We start from the raw sequence: 22,184 nt of genomic DNA on the forward strand, positions 1-22,184 counted from the left end.
CCACCTATCAGCATTGAAGTAAGTTTTTTACAATACCAATTTTACAATTGGTGGGGGTTTGGTGAAAATCGATCTTACTGTCCAAACGGCATAATTCCGAAACCGTAATTTTTGAAGTTTTAAAATTATGCAGAATTAATTTTTCAGAAAATAGTAACAGAGTTCGTGTCTTTAGCGAATTTGTTGAGACTTATTGTAGTCATGAATATTAACCTGAGAAAATTCACCATAAATACTTCTTGGACGATATACCGTCAAAATAATTTTATCAAATGATGCACTGTTTACTCATCGAAGATACTAAACCTCCGAAATTGGCGGTTTCAAAATGATGTTATCTTGACCTTAAATTACTGTTTTTGAACATTTGACCTATACATATAATTGGTCATATACATTTTTCATAAATTTCTCTCTACATTCGGAAAGTGTTATCCTCGTTATTAATCATATTACGTTTTCGTCTCAACTCGACGCATTCCCAAAATAAAAACCTGTTTAAATCCACCTAGTGGTGCAATTGTGCTTGTCTCATTTGTCCAGACTACGATTCCATGTCTGGTTATGTTCAATACAATGGTAGAAATGAATTTTACATGTTCAGTACGATTTGCACATACGTACAATGGATCGACAGCCACGATCTTGAGATACTATGTGATACTGAAACATCGCTTGAAACCAGCGGCGGATCATGGAGAAAGATCCGGGAGGTCCGGGTCCTGCCGAAAATTTTCAACTTGTTAAGAAATTTTAAACTAGTTTTAATTTCAAAGTAGCAACCCCTCACTGCATACTCCCTCCGGGCCGGTATGATTGACGATTTTTAGAGTGATTGCATAACCTTTCTATATGAGAAAGACAAAAATGTACCAAAGTCCAAAAAAGTCAATTTTTGTCAAACATCTCAATGTTTCATGCATTTTAAAGTCATTTGGCATCAAAAATACAAATTAGATTTTGAAAATTTTTCGTTTCAGTTTATATGGGAATTTGCTGTGTGATTGCACTCTTCAACTCGTAACTCTGGAACAGAAAGTCCAATCAATAAAAATTCAATGGCAGCCGATGGGAAGGTTGTACCTTTCATTTGAAACTAACTTTGTGCAAATCGGTCCAGCCATCTCTGAGAAACAGAGGTCACATTTTATTCCACATACACACACATACATACACACACAGACATTTTCCGATCTCGCAGAAACTGAGTTGATTGGCATATGACACTCGGCCCTCCCGGTCGGGATTAGATTGACGAATTTTAGAGTGAATGAGAAAGGCAAAGATATTTTTAGCAAATGTTGAAAGTTATGCATTTTTTTGGTGAGCAGTTCTATGTTTCATAGACATTAAATCAATTTTAACTTCGCTTCCTATTAAATAGAGACCCTTATTACAGTACATCTCTACAAAAACGAGATCAATTTGAAAATAAATCTGAGGATTATGATTGATTACAGAACTCTGGAATTTTCTATTGGAATGTTTTCAGGCAGGAATTTGATATTGATGCTATTAGACAACTATGAAATCAAAACCAATAGATCAGATACATATCAGGACCCCATTCCGACAATTTATCAAAAGTCCTCATGATGTTTACAACAACAGGTTATCAATCTACGGATCAGATAATTGTTATTGTAATATTGAATTAAATCAGTCTGCATCAATAAATTTTCAACTTCAATCCCATATTTTTTTTGGGTGTGGTGGGAGTGTTAAACCCCAAAACCTTCTCTTGGCTACGCCGTTGCTTGGAGTTATTTACTTCGCTTTTATTTTCCGATATGTTTCAGATCGATCCGATGGTTATAAGTTAGAAAAATTGCACTCAGAAGGCTCGTACAAATGAACATTTTTGCACTAATAAGTTATCAAGTTCCTTCCAGACAACTTGGAAGTGTTCGGTGATTATTTCTAGCGGTTGTAGATAGAAAAATTAATTACAAAATTCGTTTTATCGAAATAATGTTTGGCTTATTTCAATGGATTATTACTATATTGAACAATAAATAGGCGACAGAGCAATCCACAAACAACAAGCCATAACTTTTAAAGTATTCAAAATAGATATTTAAAGTCTTCAGTAAAGTTATTCGCAAAAGTAAGAGCTACAAATTTGCTGAAGACATCATTTCAATACAATCGCTTCCAAGAAAATTTGTGAAAATATCTCACTCATAGGGGGATTAATCAGCAAAAGCACAATACCAACAGAAAGGGCATATTGCTTCCATTAAATTCTCCGAAGATACTATCGACCTAAAATAAGCCGTTTTGGCGTTAAAAATAGATTACATGTTTTTGGTCATATTTCTGGCAATGGGAAATGATAAAAATCTTTCGTCCGCATTTAATGTTAAATATCTCTTTTGATAATAGTCCGATTTCAACAATCTATAGCTTGTTCGAAAGGTATTCGTTGAAGCTATCTAAAACATATAAATTGTTAATCTACATTGTCGATTTCGTCAGATAATTTAAAAAAACTACAAAAAACGCCATCTTTATGCATTCAAACATTCATATCTTGGAAACTAAACATCACAATCAAAAACAATTTTTTTTTAGTTCTTTCATTTAAAGTTGGTTTGGATAAGATCGGTTCAGCCATTGCTGAGAAACACGAATGAGAATTTGTGCGTTACATACACACACACAGACATTGTCCCAAATCGTCGAGCTGAGTCGATTGGTATATAAGACTCGGCCCTCCGGGCCTCGGAAAAAATCTTGAAAGTTTGAGCGAATTCTATACATTTCTTTTATAAGAAATGTAAAAATGGAAAAAATAATGAGAAACATGGATAAAATTTCAAATAAGGGTTGTGGTTCGATTTTACGCTATGCTGGTTTCGAAAACATTCATAATCCTATAAAAACATGAATTATTCTTTAATTTGTATTGGTGTGTTAGCACACCTTAATATATTTTACAACATGCAACTGATTTCTAGTAAATAGTTCAAAAATAAAAATAAAATTGTTACGTTCAGGAAGCGACGTTCAAAATCTCACGCTTACTCCTCTAAAACTAAAAGATTTTGTATGCGGATTTAACTTGCTACTTTAGTTAGCTAATCTTGCTAACTCGTTGATTTAGTTTGGTGGCAGAGTTAAATTTTCTCTTCGAAATCAATCAAACACAATTTAGTAATTTAGCTGGACGTAGTTGGATTACTCACAGAATTTTGGAGCGCTTCCATTGCTTTTTTATTGTATGAAACGCTTAAAAACAAATAAATATACACTGTTTTATTTCTTATGTAGCTCGTAGCAGTAGTAGGTAAATTATCTTATTTTCTTCACATTTACCTTAGAGTGTAATGTTTTGGTAAAGCACCTTACTGTGCCGTTCACATTTATTGTATGTTTTTGCATTTGTTAACAGTTTAGTTGATTTAGTTGGGTGTAGTACTTCGCTTCCTCTGATATTCACAAAGAATCTAAAACCACCAGCCACTCTCGCTGTGAAGGATAACGAACTTTGTTCTGCTCCTCAGTAAACAAACACAGGGTGTGAAATCACACTTCAGTTTCTTTCGAGAATCTTTGTGAAAAACATTGATCCATTGAAGCAAAGGTTCAATGTGGTAAAGTAAACCCAAATGACACTTTTAAAATAATATTTGCCAACGCCAAGAGGGGCCCTCCTCCACAATTAGGGTCTGCAACCCGAGGATGATTCCTGGTAAAGGAAAGGGCAAAGCAAAATTGCAAAATAATCCAATGGATTCTTCCGGGCGAATTCGGATTTACCTGAACAAAGATACGGAATTCGCCTACAAAAAAAACCGGTGTGGCAACCCTAAGCAGGGTTTTTTTCTTTGGATAATTACTTTCGATACTAATCCAGCGCTTTCGAAGATTGGAAATTCAATAAATCAAAAAAATCGATTTCATTTTGGCGAAATTTGAAGACAACATCATGACTTCTAATCAAACCATTCAATTGTTTAACCCTTACAAGTCTGATCATGTTTTTGTTTCGATTATAGACATTTCAACCTTAAGGTCATTCGCTTCTTCAGGTTAGGAATTTTCCTATAAAAATACCTATTCCTATGTGCGGGGTTGGGATTCGAACCCAGGTGAGCTACGTACATGACATTCAATGTATAAATTCCGCGATGCCCGCTCGAGTCTGATCTTGTTTCGATGCGAGAATTAGGTTGGTATAAACATAGTTGATATCAAATATGCAGTAGTTTAGAATTTTCGCTATTCTAGTTACCTCATGCACAAGATATTGAATTTTTAATAGCATTCTCAAAGTATTTGTCAAAATTTTTGTTCCTGTTAAAAATCCGGGCCCCCTTCAGAACTCCGGGCCCGGGTGGAAACACCCCGGTCCACCCCCCTCCCTCTCGGCGGCCCTAATATTACTCAGAATACTACAAGAATTTATGAAATATTTGCATAAAATGCTTTTTTGTTTGCGAACTACATAGCGACGGTAGCGCGCTAACTATTGCGCTAGGAGGAGTAGTTTTTTGACATTGAAAATGTCTTACTCATTTTTATAAGATTGGCATCAATTTGTTATCTTCGTGGTAGCAGTTTATATGGGAAATAGCTGTGTGGGCGTAACTCCGGAACCGGAACTCCAATCGACAAAAAATCAATAGCAGCCGATGGGACATAACCGCTGTGTATTATATCGGTTATTCCGGTATTTTTTGTAAGTCTACAAACATCAGGCTTCAATATAGTTTTCAGCCATGGCAAATAATCCAGCATTTTCTAGATTGTTTTATGTTACCTCTGAAAAGGTCTTTTGATTTTTATAGTGGTTTAATAAAAAATGTTTATTAAACACAACATCTAAATTTTGCTGACTTTAATTCAATGTTTCAGAAGATTGTATCAATTGCTATATTGAAATTAACAAGCGAAATTCTTCTTCACTCCGGTTATGTCTCTGAAATTACGTGATCATCATTTCATTTGAATGTTTACATTTGTTTTGAGGAATATTATATATTTACACATATATACATATTCTAACCTCTATGTATGTTCTCTATACTTTTATGATTGTTCCTCACATAATCTGATGCTAAGTCATCGTCTTTCGATACCGTAAACCGGGGTGACTTTGATCATCGGGGTGACTTTGATCACTCGAAACTTTTTTCGTAGATCGCTTATTAAACCAGAATAGTCTACAGAATCATTTTAATTTGAAATGATGTTTGCTATAAACTTATAAAATACTGGTTTGTTAAACTTTTTGAATATATTGTTCGGTTTTTGGGTACAAAAACTACAAAAAACCGAAATTTGACTTTACCTTATTTTTACGAAGCTTCCTAAAGTGCCTATTTTTTATAAAACAAGTAAATCTCAGATTTATTACTCTTGCTCAAAGTAAAAAATTACAAGCGAGTTTTTATTTTCCTTTAGAGTGGGATGTTCCAAATTTATTTTTATTTTAAATTCATTTTTTTGTGAAACTAGTTGGCAATTATTTCAAATTATTTCAAGCTAAAATACGCAATATTTTTTATTGTTCAATAGTCCAACGTGTTAAATTGGATGAAACTTTTTGTACATTGATAAAGCACTGAATTAAACAGTTTTAGCAGTTTTAAAGGTTTTCAGAATCTTTTATTCTTTTATTAATATTTTATTTCTTGCACTTTCAAATTATAGGAATTTGGTTACTCGAATTTTACAGTATATTGAAATAATTTGTATAATAACAATTAACATCTATTTAACAAAGAGTATCTTTCCAGAATTAGTTTAAACAAACATTTGAATGAAAAACATTGACATCAATAACTTAATGGGGGTGAACATGCAGGTTATCAAAGTCACCCCGGAATACAAAAACGGACTTCAATTTGAAATCATTTTTGGAAAAATAGCTGGAAGCGGAGAATTTCAAGTAAAACCATCCAATCTTGTTCTCCATACATCAGTACAGTTTTAAAAATATTACACTTGAAAAAATGAGTTGCGTCTAAAAATATGTAATGATTACTTCGAAAAGTGATCAATGTCACCCCGGTTTACGGTAGGTACTGGAAAATTATAGGAATGTTTTAAATTAGTGCCGTAGTAACCGAAATAGAAAATAAGCAGGGATAGTAGGAACCTTTACGCGCAATGTTTTAAAAAATAGTTTTTTCTTCTTTAAGGAGAAATGCTTTATAATTGAGTTACAGGTGTCGTTTTCATTTCAATGATAATATCGATTGGTATTCATCCCTTACCTACCTTAGGGGGTGGGTCACATTATGACGGTAGATCGATTATCAAGACTAACCATATCTGCCACCTATCTCCACTTCCAGGTAACAGCGGATCCGGCAAGCTACCCAAGGACTCTGGCTGCGGTGGTTCAGGAGACGGTGGCGAAAACGGGGTCGATTCGGCCAGTGGCGAGAACGTCGCCCTGGCGATGACCACACTGGGCCAGTTGAAGGTTGCTTCGAAGAAAGGCGCTGGCCACTGCAATGACCGGACGGATTCGGACCAGCGCGAGACATGGTCCGGAAAGGTGGATTTTCTGCTCTCGGTCATCGGATTCGCCGTTGATTTGGCCAATGTGTGGCGATTTCCGTACCTCTGCTACAAGAATGGTGGCGGTAAGTATAAGACTCGGGAAAGGGAAGCGAATAAATACATGAAGAAAATATAATATTATTGCTAAATGGAATCTTTTCACGCGTGTCTAATAGTGTGTGAAAAATGGAAAGCAATCACCAAAGAGGGTTGCTAATGGAGGAAGCAGAGCAGACAAGAAAAGCATAAGAAAATGGGCTTGGCTTTTCGTTGGTATACCTTTTCCAACTAACCTTGCAGCGGCTCGTTCATCTGAGAAAAGTGGAAGGTTGACAATATGATGGTAAATTCTCAAAGCGGTAGCTTCAGAAGTCAAGTGCCAAGAATAAAAGAGTGCTTTAAAATTGAATGTGGATGTGGAGATCGCGGGTATGGAACCAGAAATGGGGTCATTTACACGTTTTTATCCGGCTTGCACTTAGAGCCGATGATCGCTGTAAATAAGCGGCGGTGTGATGGAGGAAACATGCTTCACCCGAGCCGGGAGGAGGAACGATTTTCTGGGCTTGATGGGTGACTGGGGAAGCACTTTTGTCACTGGTCGGGGTGTGAAATGTAGCTTCCAACAATAGGTCGAAAAATACGAAAATTGCCAATGCTTTCAAGATAGATTCAATAGAAAGAAGCTTGATTTTGGTTTCTGAATTGAAGGCACTGTTTTCTGTTTGATATATTCTCTCAATTTTTCTATGCATTGGGAGCGAAAATGTATGCTTGGGTTGTGTTACACAAGAAAATAAAACTATGGCAGAAAATACTGCTTTTTTATAAACGTTTAATATGAAAATTAGACTATCTGTTTTGGTTGTGTACTAACATTTTTTATTTTTTTTACTCTCGTGGAGGTTTTAATAATTCGCCTCTTTACGGATTAGAGAAATCTCTTTTGGAAAAATCTCTAACACTATGCGGTGTTGGGAATCGAACCCATGTGAGTTGCGTACAAGGCAATCGATTTACCAACCACGCTATGCCCATCCCCACTATTAGTATACAAAGGTTTTTTATGCTTTAGGAATGAATAAAAATAAGCAGAAGATCAACCTATATTAATTAATGTTAATTAATTTTGATAATCGGATTAAAATGCATTTTTGAACTACATAAACATAGATTTTCTTCTACTACTTTAAACAAGTCTATTTTTATATTGGTCGTCCAAAAATGTAGTAAGGCTAATTTAAGAAATAAAAAGACAATGATTCCAATCTTTCGACTTTTTTACCGGTCTCTTTTGCCCAGTTAAAAACGACCCTTTCAAGGGTGTAGTATCTCACACAAAAGGACGCTACAACCTGTTGATATTCATTTTCCCGAGCAGCTTATTTTTCCACGTCGGTTATTACATCCACACATTAACTTTCACGCCACGGTCACACAATCCGGCATGATTTGTAGCGGTAGTAGGGTTCATATCCACTACCAACCGGAGGGTTGAGGTTGTACGTGACAGCTTTCGGGAGGGTACATTTCCTAGTCAGCCAGCTTCGGCCACTTAGTTCTTAGTTCAGGGTAGACCAGTGGGGGGAACAGTAAGAACGGAGTCGTTCGAGGCTGGGCCAAGGAGGTGTGTCACACAGCACAGCCAAAGTTGAGTGGCATGACTAAAAGAAACCGGAAATTTCCTCTTTTCCTCCTCTAATCGTGTCCTTTTTTCTGCCGATTCTATTTAATGCACATAGCTTTGGGTCTTGTTTTTCCCAGCATATGCAGCATGAGTTGTCGTCGTCTCGGTCGATCTCGAGCAAGCGTTGGCTGATGTCTTCATTTTCTACGCTCAGTCAACCGCGAATCCGTCTCCAGATTTACCGCTTCCTCTCCGACCGTAGGTCGTTCTGTGAACCGGCCCCGGAGGGCGCGTCGTTTTGGATTAAGTATGTGTGATTTCACTTTAACTGCTTCCCCGAGGCAGGTCCAGGCGAAGGCGGCAGTGCACCACGAGTAAGACGAAGACGACCGAAAAATCCGGTTGATCCTTGTGCTACGGAGTATTATAAATTATGATAGCTTTCAACAAGTGGTAATGGATCTGCTTTCTTGGGATTTTACCATTCTTTCGCACAGTTTTTTTCGGATATTTTGCTGAGGAAAACCGGCACGTTCTAGTTCATTAGGAATGTCGACTGCATACGCAATGAACGGATGTTACGCTTTCTGTGTTCTGTAGCACGCTGTTAGAGAGGCATTAAACATTTATTTTTTCTATTTATGAATATTGTGTTTTCAATTAATTTATATAAATCGCAATTGAATGGGTTTACATTATTTTTTATTAGGGGAACCTGGGGCTCTTCGGACCTACCTAAGCGAATTGCCCTTTTAGGTGGGTGGATGTGAAAGAAATATCGGTCAAAGGTCCTAATTGATAGTTTGAAACCTCAGCTACTGAGGTTGAAAATATCTGTTTTTTTCGTTCAAACAAAAATCATTCAATAAAATGGAAGCCTCAAGCTTTCCAATATACTTACCTGTTATTTTTTCACTTTTATTTGTTACTTTAATCACGATTTTGCCACTATAATATTGTATGTTTTGTGTGCGGCAAAAAAATCCTTTATAAAAACAGCAAAATGAGATTCATCTGTCAAAATTAATGGTTCCGAATGGTGCTTCTACGAATATGTACGACAGCCAGAAAGTCTTATGAATTTCTGAGAAATAGCCCCGGGTTCCTCTAGTATAGAGAACTTTATCAATTTTCGCTGGTCAATTTAGACCCCAAGCTGTTTCTCAACCATGATAATACTAAGTAAAGCACACATATCATTTTCATGGCTGTCATATAGCTCTGTTATAGGTTACAAAATTTGATATTCTTTAATTTTCGTTTGTGTTAGCTAGGAACACATGTTGTTGGCGAATTTATTTTTGTGAAATTTGTATGCCAAATCACTAGATTCTTTCTGGCGACAACAACGAATAAAATCAAATGTATTAGGCAGGGTAATATCTTTCATCTAATATCTTGCTTTGGGTGAGATTATCAAGCGGTTTTGCGCAATCGATGTTTGATTTGTTAAATATGGTCCAATTCGGACCTTTTACAATAGACATAATCTGGTACAGTAGTACGAGATCGAGAGTAGCCGTCATAGAGAAAGGTGCTAGCAGTTGGTCATGCTTTCAGAAGAAAATTTTTTCGCAAATCGGTTGACACATTTGACAATTTTTCGTAAACTAGACGTTCATATTTTTTTAGTTTTTTGAATTCACAAGTAAATAGTACGATTTTCTAATATAGAAGCTAACTAATCTCTAACATGGGGGCTATGCTATATTATGCGAGTTGTACAAGATGTTTGTTATTGTTAATATTCTTCCTTTCGCATTCGATAGATGCTCAATGACGTTTAGAGTAGAGATGGCGGGGTACTGGTATTTTTACCCGATATCCAGGGCCGTAGAGCCGCGTCGGGCCCCAGGTCTAGTATTACTGCCACGCCCTTTTAAACCTAAGCCTTTAGCTCAGCATGAGTTAGTACCTCTTCAGCCATGGGAAACTCGTGAGTTCATGGTTTCTATTAGTCTCCGGTTGACTCATATTGCCACATCGACAAATAACGTGCCAGACAGGTGAATTTCGATAACTTCTTATTCGCTCCTCGTTTGTGTCATCGCCTATATATAGTTACTGACTTCATGTTGCCACATCTAACGATAAATTTCGATATAGTTTTGCGAAACAAACTCTTCTGCTTGATTGATGGTTTGGAACATAATCAGCACGCTATGTCTAACATGGTGAAATTGTGTGGTTAAACATTGGCCATCTTTAGCTCCATTTGTACTTTTAACAAGAGATTTTAAGGAACGTCTCGAAAGATAAACTGCCCATGATCACATATTTGTCCCGTTTTCTATGGGATTTCCTATATTTATGGGTCTGATATGCGATCATAGGCAGTAAATAGGAATACAGTTTGACCACAACTTTCTGCTTATAATCATTTTTTTTTCAATATAGTGGTTTGTTACACGATATTTTGCTTCTACTGTGCAGACAAAGCAACGCACGGATTGATTTATTTGCTGCTAGCGCTGGAGCAGTTTTTAGCTTTCGTTGTAAGCAAGATGAGAAGGTAGCAGATGGAGCTCGAAATTCTTATTTAAGAATATTTAATTAAAAAGATTTTCAATTTACTTAAGTTTATCTCATATTGAATCCAAGAAAACCGTTTCCAATCGTGAATTTTATGCAGGTTTTGTTAATAAACAATGTGACATGTCTAACGTAGAAGCCGGTATATGCTGGGAGAATATGTAGGACCCGACAACAAAATAGACGCAGTAATCAGACGCAAATTAAACAACTGCGAGTACAGCGGGAAACCGACTACTGCTGCTGTTGGCTGAACTGAACTGATTTGATTTCTTTATTTCGCACATTATAATTGGGTTTTTTTTATAGACATCCCATTGGTGAGGCCCAAAATCACGGTTCTATCTCAACACAATGCATTCCTTGAACTTGCATTATAGTACAATACAAAAATATAAAAATTATCCATTTTAATCCCCTGTTATTCAGTCTACCTTCTCATCTCGCCCAGAATAGAAGGTTAAAATCGTTCCTCTATAGATACACGGCAAAAAGGACTGCAGACGAATTGTGTTGCTATTGATTTTTGGAAATATCCTGTAAAACCAGCTACTCGGGAAGTGAAACAATTACTAAACGTGCAGATTGTGCTCAATCCGGGAGAAGTAAACACCCTGCAAATGTACCAGGTCAAACATTAAGAAACACAGTCGTTTGTTTCGCGGAATAACGTGCAGCACATCAATGAAAACTGCAACGTTTACAACATCATTCACGTATATATAAGCAAGGGCTCTACAGAGATGCGCTTGCATTAGTTATATTTACACACTCCTGACATCATGACTAAAAAAATATGTCAAGGTATGTCCCTAACGTTGTTCTTGTGGTGAGAATGCTTTCGTACAAACCAACTCCTTAATCGTAACCATTTTATATGGATCAACCGAAAATGGGACTTTTCATCAGACAACACTGGTTATTAGAGTGACAGGAAAAAATGACCCCTATCGGCCCACCCCTGAGTCGATTCCTAGTCCCACCAGGAGTACTTGCACCAAATTTGAAGCAAATCGGACAAGTCTAGCTACCGGACCAACGTGCCGGAAGTTTGTATGGGATTTTTAGACAATTTACATGGAGAAAACCCACTAACTCACATTTTTGCCGCAACGTGGCACTGTATGTATCGCATTATCACTGTAAGTGAAAATAAGAAAGAAAATTTAATTGTCTACAACTTTGCCGAAGACTGCTAGTGAATTCGGCTTTGTTAAAAGAAGTTATTAAGCTTTTAGTAAAGTGATATCTGAGTCAGTTTTGTATGGGGTCTAGCAGTGCATGATTGTGTATCAGTACTCGATTTGCGCGAACTAAACATTTTTGTGAAATAACCATAAGATTTAGCTCTATGGTATATTCAGAAGAATTGTAGTAAATAATACGAGCCATGTTTTGGTTACAACGTTTCAGTTCCACATTTCACCACGTAGAGGGCGCTTTTCAACGGAAAGAGATAGAAATTAGGTGTCTTCCACAAAGTTGTAAAACAGGCATTTTCCAATAATTCTTTCGAACATCTTGATAGTCTATCTCTCTTCTATGAAAAGTTAGTGTTGGCGCCCTCTATGCGGTCACAGTTGGAACTAAAATTTTCCAACCAAAACATAACTCGTATTATGTCTTATAATTCTGCTGAATATACTATTGGGCTAAACCTATCGATTATTTCATAAAAATGCATAGTTTGTGGGAATCGATTACAGATACACAACCATGCACTGCTAAGCCCCATGCAAAACTGACTCAGACATCACTTCGTTAAAAGTTTAATAACTTCTTTTAACAAAGCCGGATTCACTAGCAGTCTTTGGCAAAGTTGTAGACAATTAAATTATCTTTCCTGTTTTCACTTACAGTGATAATACGATACATGCACTGCCACCTAGCGGCAAAAATGCGAGTTAGTGGGTTTTCTCCATGTAAATTGTCTAAAAATCCCATACAAACTTCAAGCACGTTGGTCCGATAGCTAGACTTGTCCGATTTGCTTCAAATTTAGTGCAAGTACTCCTGGTGGGACTAGGAATCGAATCAGGGGTGGGCCGATTGCGTTTTCAAAAATTCATTATTTTCCTGGGCAGTCTACTGGTTATGCACCCATGGTAGATTCCTATGCACGAATTCTGCAAAAAGACACTGCACAACAGAAAACATTGTGCAAAAGCGGCTAAGAAAAGCCCGCCTACTATAACCGTAAACATCACACCATTACCTTATGCCAAACCACGAACGGCTACAAAACCAATATCTACGGATCTGACAGGAACAAACAATCGCGCCCAGTGTCTCCAAGCCAACAACCGGCACCACCAGCGAAGAAGCTAACGTAGAAGAGGACGGATGCGTTTGTCCGTGAGCTCGCATTCTTTTTTGACGCTCCAATACTTCCTTTGAAAATACTTTGAATTGACTTCTCAATATTTTGTAGTGTATTGATAGGGTTGCGTTTACGAGTGAAGGTGATAGTAGAGCACTTTGATGCGTTCAGCACCATTTTGTTCAATTGACACCAATTGGCGAAGATATCGAGCTGCTGTTGTAGAAACTGGGCATCATTCAGATTACAAATTCTTAGGTATAATTTAAAATCATCGGCGTAGGAAAGCTTTAAGCATTTCAAAGAGAGATTGACGTCATTGATGTAAATTAGAAATAGGATAGGACCACGGTGACTTCTTTGTGGTACACCAGAGGTAACGGTAATTGTTTCAGAGATACTATCTCCCATTTGGACTGACATTTCGCGACCAACAAGATACGAGTTTAACCAGTCGAGGAACATTCCGTGGAAACCGAGACGCTTGAGTTTCGCTATGGCGATTTCGCGATTAATTTTATCAAATGCAGCGGACAGATCGGTGTAAATTGCATCCGTTTGATGTCCCTTCTCCATCTCCTGGATGATGTAGGAAGTATAGCAAACTAGTTTGGTGTTTGTTGAACGCTTGGGAAAGAACCCGTGTTGTTCAGCGGATATGTAGTGTCAGCAGCAGCATGACATGAAATCAACTATTATCAACTCGAACAGCTTAGACGATGCACATAAAGCTGCAATGCCGCGATAGTTCGAGATGATGCGCTTGTCTCCTTTTTTGTGCACTGGGAAAAAAATGACTTTTTCCAGAATTCTGGGAATATTCCTGTAGATAGCGAGCGGTTGAATATAGCTGCCAATGGAGACGCGACGAAGTTGCACAATTTTTCAAAACTATCGATGGAATGCCATCAGGGCCGGGATTGGATGAGCTTTTTAAGAGTGAGCACGCTTCTAGAACCACTACATTAGAGACAAGTAATGGAAACCCAACGGATGACACGGAACAGTATTTGCCGCGTTTAAGATGGAGTTGCTGTCAAGGTCTTCATTGCTGAATACACTACTAAAGTGATCGCGGAAAAGGCTGCAAATACCTTCAGTTGAGTATGCGTCATCATCACCATTAACCATGGTACTTGGAAGCCCGCTTTCTTTCCTCTGATCATTGATGTACTTCCAGAAGCTTTTAGGATCGGATTTTAGTTTGTCCTGAAGTCGTTGTTGATAAGTTTAGAATAATTTGTTGTTTAGCCAGCCGTTTGTATTCGTTATTGATAGCCACGTATCGTGATTTCAGATAGTTAGAACGATGCTTAGAGAATTTTCGCAGCACTGGCTGATCTTTTCTCCGTTTTCAAATGTTTTAGCGTTTTGCATGACCATTTAGGTTGGTACGGATGTGAGCTAGTTCGTTTTGGAACGCATTGTTCGATACCGTCAAGTAAAACGTGGGTGAACTGTAGGGCGGCCTGATTGGCATCGCTATTGGCAAGTACGTCATGCCAATTGACACTGCGAAGAAATTTGTTCAGCGAAGAACAATCTGCTCTACTGAAGTCGTATGAAATAGTTTCTGTGGCTTCGTGGAAAGACGGTGGCTGGCTGAGACGATGGGAGATAAACAGTGGGGGATAGTGGATATAGTTTTTGACCAGTGGAGCTGGAGCTTTAAGAACAGTAATGGCATTGTAAACCTCGTTGTTAGTGAAGCAAAGGTCCAAAAGCCGGTAGTTTCAATTCACTATTCCATTTAATTGGACTAAACCAGCTGTGCAATAGTCATCGAGTAACTGCTTGGCCGATGATCCAATAGTCGACCGGCCGATATCGGGAAAATAATGCCAAGAGCAATGGGATTGAAATTTAACACCACTGAGGTTGAAGTCCCCCAAAACCATCATGTTATCGTTCGCTTGCATTAGAGAAACAACCCAGGACAAGAAACGCTAGTGTTCGTTAATAAGCTCGAAGTCATTGACGCGGTCTGGCGGAATGTAAACGACGCATATGTAAAGGGTATGGTTTGGAAGGCTAAGTGCTATCCATACTTGTTCAACACCCGAGCATTCGGGAGGAATGATTAGGCGGCTTTTATAACGCGAGTGGACCGCTAGGAGAACACCCCCACCACGACGTTTAAGGCTGGTAGAAGAAGTGCAATCCTGGCGGTATACGTTGTAGTTGTTAACAGTTGGCTGGATAATGTGTCACTATTCAGCCACGTTTCAGTTAATGCATATATATCAAACGCTTCGTCGGAGAGGGCCAGCGAGTAGTCAGTGATGGATGAGTTGATTCCACCTACGTTCTGATAGTATGATGTAAGCTCGTCAACGTTCACATTAGGGCTGGAGTGTAAGCTGTTGCTATCAGGAAGCAGCTAAAAGTGTTCAGAGGGTTGCAAATCTGAAAGACGTGGAACGCTATTTTAAACAATGCAGTTGTCCGGCCCAGCTTCGACTCGATGTATTCTCGACTCGACTCGAGCATTCCGTCGGTTCAAGCAATAAAACTCGTTTTTTCACCTTGTGCAAAAATTAGACAACTAAGAAAACCCTTAAGAACGTAACAAATGTCAACTATTAAGAACAAATAAATTACTATTACTATTTTTATTGCTCTTCTATGAATACAGGATGTGTTCGTCCATCTTCTAAAATCGCGGGCCCCCAAATACCACCCGGATCCCGGAGTGGGTTCGAGATTTGTTATCATCGGGTACATGTCCGGTCGGGTACGTTGAAAAATATTTATTCTGGATACGGGTCGGTTTGAGTTTGATTAGTTAAGGAATGGATTACTTAATTATTTTTTTAAATTGAAATTGTACCATATTCAATTGCAGATTACTCATTAAAGTACAAAATAATCGTGACGAACAGAAGTTGAGCGTGTTTAAAATAGAATTGATGTTTGTTTAAATGATTTTTAAAATAATTGATCTTATCGAACATTTACTAAAAGAAATCTCATATAAGCTCAAAAATACCTCGATTTCACGGTAAAATAGTTTCGGAAAAAATCCTCACATCTCACTTACCTCGTGCCCAGGTCTAGTTCGCGGTAGGCTTAAGTTAACGAAGTTCCTCTTTCTTCGTTTGTATTAGACATATGGCACTGTCTCTCCTTTTTTAATTCAAGTGATGTGAAATACATTCACATATGTGTTTACCCAAGTTAAGTTGGTTAAGCATTACAATGTAGCCTAATATCTGCATTAGGTCTACATATAAGGCAGTCTTAAAGAGCCGCTAAGCCATATATCCTGATATAATGCCAGAAAAGGCAAAATATAATGCTGTTACTGTGCATAGATTAACAGGCCGTTTGTGCGGTACTAATGCTATTATATGGTACCAGTGCACGAATGTCATGCTATTATAAAGCTTGAATTGGCTGTCATTTTTCGCAATGTGGTTTTGCAACGACTTTTTATGTTTCCTTTTCGGTATGATGAATAAAAAGGAAAAAATATAAAAATACTGTTTGGAACAGTAATTGACTCTTTTCTAATGCATTGTAATGAATATCCTTATCGGAATTTTGTTCACCCACGATATGAATGTTTTATGAAAATTAACTTTAGTAAGTCTCGACGCAGCTTTTGCTGTCTAGGCTATATTGCATATGTTCGAATGAAATGAAATATACCGACTATAATCTTCTAGAGGAGTTGCATAACGAATAAATCCACGGCATTATAATAGCATTATATCGGCTTTATAATTGCTATATAGTAGCACTAAATGCACATGTAAAGCATACATGCTTTAAAGATCCTTGAAGCATGTACGCCTAATATGAGCTTTATATACGTATACAGAGAAAGCGATAATGCTCTATTTCGGCTGTGCATGTATGCATTAGTGTGGCTAATATTGAGTTTTATTGCATTTTAATGCTATAAGGGAGTTTCAATGCAACATTAGTGCAAATGTATAGCCAATATAGTGCAATGGCTTAATGCTTACGGTTACTTGGATATGTAGCCTTACATTTTGATTTGTAGAAGTTGTGGACGACAATTTTCGAACGCTATAAATGAATTTACTCAATATTATAGAGTTTGTGTTATTTTGTTTGAGTTTTAATCTATTACGCAAATGATTATATTTTTCGATAGTGCACCGTCTTTTTAAGTCAAAGAGATGAAAAATGAACACATCGCCAACTAGCCCCGGGTTTCCATACTCTTTCAAGTCAAATAGGTTCAATTTACTTATTGAAAATCGGATTCGGATTGTGTACGGCTTTCAATTTTTGTGATGCGGCTGCGGGACAAAACCGAAAAATCCGAACCCGAGATTTTTCGGTTTTGTATTGTTTTAAAAATCATTTGCGGGTGGGGCCGGGTTTGCAAATTTCCTTTATTCTTTTGGGCATCGAAAGTTATTTCATCAATAGAATTTTGAGTTTAGCGTCGCTTACTACATTTACTTATATTTTTTAAATTCTTAGAAGATCGGCAAATTTTCCAGAGTGCTGATTTAGTCCAAGAAGGTTCAATTACCTTCTTGGACTAAATCAGCACTCTGGAAAATTGAACTATTAAACGTTTTGGAAATATTTCGTCTTATAACTGGTTGCCTCCCATTTCAGTTGCCAATGTCTAAGCTCTTGTTTAAATAATTCTTTCTGGTTCTGGAACAACGCAAAATGGCCTATAAGTGTTTCATTTTTATACAAATTCACTCTTAACAGACCTATGAGGACATTCTGCCATCAAATAACAAAGATGCTCTCTTGTAACTATGGTAACAGTTCGCCGCGTCAGAAAAATTCTGTTCTTCACTATTATAACAAGGAACAGCTGGTCTTTCATAAGACATATTTCATTCAACCCCGGAAAATTAACTTTTTAAAATTTACGTAAATGTTAAAATTTTCATTTTCATATTTAATAAGTATGTTTTTCTGATGGTCGGTAAATATTAAGATAATAGATTTAAAATAGAAATACACAACAAGATTCTACAAACCTTCTTTCACAACCTTAATGGTTGTTTTGAATAAAAATCGCTTTAAACCATCCTGAACTTTTTCCATAGAGTTATGGCAAAAGTTCAGGATGGTTTAAAGCGATTTTTATTCAAAACAACCGTTAAGGTTGTGCCAATTCTCAATATATTTTCATAAACTAACGCTTGTTTTTTCATTGAAAAATGTGTAATCAAATACTATAATTTTGATGTAATAAAATGATTACCTTATGCCTTTACAGAAACTTAAACTTTCATCGATTTTTTCTCACAAAAAGGTATGAACCTGCTTAATTGTTTCAGAGATCGCTTCCTTCAGCTCTAAAAGATACACATGATAAAATTACTATAGTATCGCTCATATGTTCTACATCGGACTGAGCTCACTTATATCGGAAGTAGATGTGTCAAATATTTGTTTGACTACTTCATTTGGCCATGTTTTACAATTGATCTGATTACAATAGGGCAATCTCGGAAAAACAAGTAGCAATACGCCAATCGCTGATAGATATTAGAATTGCTTTATCTTACACAAAATCTTACGTCAGAATCAATTAGAATTAGTCACGCCAAAACAAAAAGTACAGGCGACCAAAAGTACATTCGTTCACCTTTAATTTAACATAATTATATTTCGTATCCGTACTCTATAACCGAAGATATATGGATTTCACTAAATGTACTTTTTATTTTAAAAGTGAAATTCTTTTTTTAGTCTAAATCGGAAATGATTCTACTGTAAATTATTTGGACTTAATTTTCGGATTCAGCACACGATTTTACAAAATGATCACCGGCTTATTGAGTTCAGAGTTGTCGTAAACAGGTGTTATGTACGCTAAAACGTAACTACCCTAGTAACAATTGAGGTTTCATGGTGGTTTTATAGCCTCCCATAAAACTTAGATTGCACTTGTAGCGTGCTATAAAACTTCGATTGTTACTTGGGTAGGTACGTTAGGGTGGATGTACTTTTATGCACCGTTTTATTACCTAGTATTATTACCAATAATACAGAATCTAACAAAATGGCTATGTAATAAATTTGATGAACTAACATGTAAAACAAGCAGATAAAAACGATGCTGGGTCACTGGGACGTAGGTCATTAGGCCAAATGGTCATTAGGCCGAAGGAAACAAGGCCGAATGAAGCAAAGCGAGTGATATTTAGAGTAGTAAGATCTGAACCCAAGATTTGAAACAATGACCCGTTTTCTTTGAAAAGTAAATTTCTGCGTTTTTGAAATTTCGAAATTGAATGTTTAAGTATATTTTCGTAGCGTTTTACTTTTATTTAAATAAAAGTTTGTTAAGCATAATAATATTTATAATTAAAGTTGCAGCGAACCAAAACTGATTAGTTTATTATTATTTAAGATTTGTGTTACTGATGTAGTGTAATCCTTTGAAGCATTGACGCCTAATGTGGCTACGCCACATCGTTACTAGTTGTGTGCTGTCCGACTTCGCTGCCGTTTCGTTGAACTTAAATTAATTCATATCATATCATAATTCATTCCGATGTATAAACAGTCCGGGGAATCGAATGGGGTCACATGTTTGCTTGCGAGGGGCCGCTGCTTCGGACGGCGGATCGGCGGCCACATCGCGTGGTGGACGCTCAATGGGCAAAAAGCGACCCCCCAGAGTCACTTAATTATTCGCCGCGGAATTTCTATCACAATCTATACCTATATCAAAAGTTGCATAATTTTATGAGAAATCAAACGCTACTGGTTTGGTCCACTGCACGCATCTGTGACCAAAGTTACAGGGGTATGAGTACCCGGAGTATTCCGGTATTGGGCAAAACGCGATTCCCAGAGGCACTTAATTGTGTAAAAAGTGTGGTAGAGCCGTGGTTCAGTAGGATACACTTATAATTTGACGTTTTTAAAACTTCATGGTATCCCGAAATTATGAAGCTATTACCCATCGTCTGGGTCTAAGGGTAAGTAGTTGGGATGACTGGATAGAATGTTTTACATTATATCACAGTGTCTCTGGTAGAACAATATTTATATAAAAAATCAGTATCACTGAAGTACTCACTAATCTAAAGCTTAGATGCTCCTCTTTCATCTAAGACTATTTAAAATATTCTATCGGGGGGTCTAGAACAATTTTTTTTACTTTTCGATGATTATTTTTGAAGACTGAGTTTCAATGAATATAGGTCTCAGAAGATATCTCACTTTTAGGGGGATGAATCTTTAGACATTCAGTATCAGAAGGAGGGACTTTCATTTCGCGTTAATTCACATTTTAAATTTGAATAATATTTTTACTCAGTATATTTTTTTCTCTGGTAGAACAATATTACCACCAACAAATCAATATCACTGATCTAGAAAACTAACTTTTTTAAACGTTTTTGAATAATTGGCGTCAGAAAATAAATTTTTAGTTTCTGAAGTATTTGTGTTCGTTGAATTCAATTAGTTATGTATATGTTTAATATTTAAATTTAGTGAACCTTTTTCACAAATGAATATCCCTTTGATCGTAAGTGAGATAAAATTATCTTGTGAATTGACCTTCCGAAATTGGTTGTAATATTGAAAACTTTCTCTTTGGATTTGCGTTTAATACACTAAAATATTATTAACGTTTCAATTAAAAAAAAAAAATAAACAGATGAGATTTTGGGTCAACATAGGGTTATAAACCTGTTATAATATGGTTTAGAAATTCTTTAAAACCGCGAAACCATACTCTTTTAATTATATTTTATGTTATTAGACCTTTTTTGCACGGGATTCTTTTCCTACCCTTTTCTCATTCAAAATTGTATCATTTTCGAATTTCTCAGATCATTTTACTATTATTTGATGTATTTAGATCTTTTGTTTCGTGAATTAATCAAATCGAAATACTTGATAAAGTGCAGTTTAAAATTTCAACTCTCCCATATTTCCTATAATAGAATTGCTACTTTGAACAAATACACAATCCCCAAAAACATATAACACCCTGCTGTCTCCAAACATTTTCTCGCTAACTACAAAACAGAACATGAAATGAATTTGCGGAAAATATAATTTTCCACTAAAATGTGGACAAATCTTATTAAGATAAAATAGTTCAAAGAATCCATAGAAGAATGATAGAATTTTGAACATCAGTCACATAGGAACCTCGAGCAAAAATATATTTCGAAGAACAATAAATTGAAGGTTTGTTTTGCGACTTTCAAGATACCCCATTACCAACGCGAAACTGGCTAAATGGTGTCTTCGAAGCTTTCATTAACGTTACAAGTCCGTTCCTCTAACAATGTGTGTTCACTAATTAGACCTCCTTATCTGTTATGAGCTACAAATTGAAAAATTATTTCAAAAATTGATCGTCAAAATGTTTAAAAAATAAATGTTCTAAACCCCCGATAGAACATTTCAAAGTTATGCTCAGATGAAAGAGGAGTATCTAAGCTTTCGATTAGCGAGGACTTAAGCGATACTGATTTTGTGTTTAAATATTTTCTACTAGAGACACTGTGATATAGATTCGACAGAAACAGCTCGTTACACAAAGAAGGATAATAATCAAATTATTTTAATTGTTGAAACGGTGACTTGAATAGTGACAGATCACTGGTCGAAAGATCTGAACATGTGAAGAAATGTGTGTGGAGACGTTTTCGTGATCTGGAGAAGTGATACGTATGCGTTCTGCTGACGCTGCTTGGCTTGAATGTGAGCTGTAAAAATGTGCTGAAATCAAATGATGCGTCACGTCATACAATTAGCTTTTCTCGACACTCTGTAGCGAAACCTCAACTGCATAATATTACAATGTTTTGATATTCTGCCCAACCGATTTTTTCATGCAGCTGTCTGTTGCATTAATATGATCCGAGTCATTTGAAAAATCTCTGAAGTTTCCAGATGTGTTATTTTCAAAGGAATTGTATTGCAGCGATGCAAGACGTTGTAAACTTACAAAGGTCCACTGTTTATCGACCTTTAGGATAAAATCCGTGTTGACAACAACTACCATACGGGCTACTTTGGATATGTGGGGCTACTTTGCACACTTTAGTTTTTCAATATTTACTAACAGACGCGCTTTTATTAGTTTGACATTTGTACAGCCATGTCTTTTAAACATGTTGCATATGCCTTTCGTCATTTTTCTTAAAACTGTTTACCAAAACAAACAAAACACTTCAAGTGTTGATAAAAGTGATTGGAGGCTCGTAAAAT

General features: G+C 36.7%; 1 protein-coding gene across 6 annotated transcripts in view; it reads left to right on the forward strand.

Moving 5' to 3' along the window:
- LOC131689020 (sodium-dependent dopamine transporter) overlaps positions 1 to 22,184 on the forward strand; it is a 76,558-nt gene that overhangs the window by 40,345 nt on the left and 14,029 nt on the right. For all 6 annotated transcript variants that reach the window (XM_058973751.1, XM_058973746.1, XM_058973750.1 and 3 more), the window contains one exon: positions 6,306 to 6,599. In XM_058973751.1, the coding sequence (XP_058829734.1) occupies positions 6,306 to 6,599 (294 nt within the window). The remainder of the gene's footprint in view (positions 1 to 6,305; positions 6,600 to 22,184) is intronic.

This window comes from Topomyia yanbarensis, chromosome 3, assembly GCF_030247195.1.
Source record: "Topomyia yanbarensis strain Yona2022 chromosome 3, ASM3024719v1, whole genome shotgun sequence".
Classification (NCBI taxonomy): Eukaryota; Metazoa; Arthropoda; class Insecta; order Diptera; family Culicidae; genus Topomyia; species Topomyia yanbarensis.